This window comes from Hippocampus comes, unplaced genomic scaffold, assembly GCF_001891065.2.
Source record: "Hippocampus comes isolate QL1 unplaced genomic scaffold, H_comes_QL1_v1.1 C16773032, whole genome shotgun sequence".
Taxonomy (NCBI): Eukaryota; Metazoa; Chordata; class Actinopteri; order Syngnathiformes; family Syngnathidae; genus Hippocampus; species Hippocampus comes.
In genome coordinates this window covers 1-834 of record NW_017838617.1, presented here as the reverse complement: position 1 = coordinate 834, position 834 = coordinate 1, and the positions used below count along the sequence as shown (strand labels likewise).

Sequence of the window (834 nt, the reverse complement as noted above, 5' to 3'; positions counted from 1 at the left end):
AAAAAAAAACCCCACTGTTCAAAACTACTTTGCAACAAGAGAACAAAAAAAAGATGTTTAAAGTTGGAAGACGTCGAAGAACTAATCAAGGGCTCTGGTTTGTTTGCATTTGTCAGGAAACATGTGCGCCACGCTGGCCGCCGCCCTACCAGGCCTGCTCGCCGGCGCCGGAGGACAAGGCGGGATCATGATGAAACCTTTCCTGCATTTTCCTGTCAACAACAACACCGCTGCTCCACCTGCGCCTCATCTTTTCCCAAATTTCAACGCGGTGCGTCCAAACTGCACATTGGGACTCCGCTGGCAGCTCGTGATCTGAAGTGTCACGTCACCATGCTGACGTTACGGGCCACTTTTTCTACGGGTCATTTAACAACGCTCGTGTCCCCTGATAGTTTTCGCTCAATGAGACGAACACTAGCGCCTACTTTTCATACATCGGGTCATGATGGTTAGTTTTATCCGATTCCATTGTTCCATCAAACTTTCAGCAGACTATCCAAATGCTAAAACATTGGATAGATGCGGCACGAATGCTTGGTGGATGTTTTCGTTTTGGTGCGTCTGAGTCAACGACGCCGACTTTAGCGGCTGGCGCCTGTATGACATCGTCATGATTGATGTCTGGCTTTCGTGGGAGTTCCGGATGCTAACGTTAAGCGGCTAGCGTCGTGAAGTTGTGTACGCGTGTGCGCACGCTTGCAGATGGACCCGGTGCAGAAGGCGGTGGTCAAGCACACGTTCGGCGGCCGCGGAGGCGGGGCCAAGGCGAGGAGGAGCACGCAGCCGGTCAACTGCGGCGTCTGCCAGATCAAGTTCAACTCGGACGTGAGT

At 52.3% G+C, this 834-nt stretch overlaps 1 protein-coding gene across 1 annotated transcript; it reads left to right on the top strand.

The window, feature by feature from the left end:
• Nucleotides 1–87: 87 nt before the first annotated feature.
• Nucleotides 88–828, top strand: LOC109509107 (zinc finger protein 385D-like; the record flags this gene model as incomplete). The annotated part of the gene is made up of 2 exons (XM_019859012.1): nt 88–271; nt 706–828. Coding segments are annotated over exons 1-2 (273 nt in total), but the record flags the coding sequence as incomplete, so codon positions are not given.
• Between the last annotated feature and the right edge of the window lie 6 nt (nt 829–834).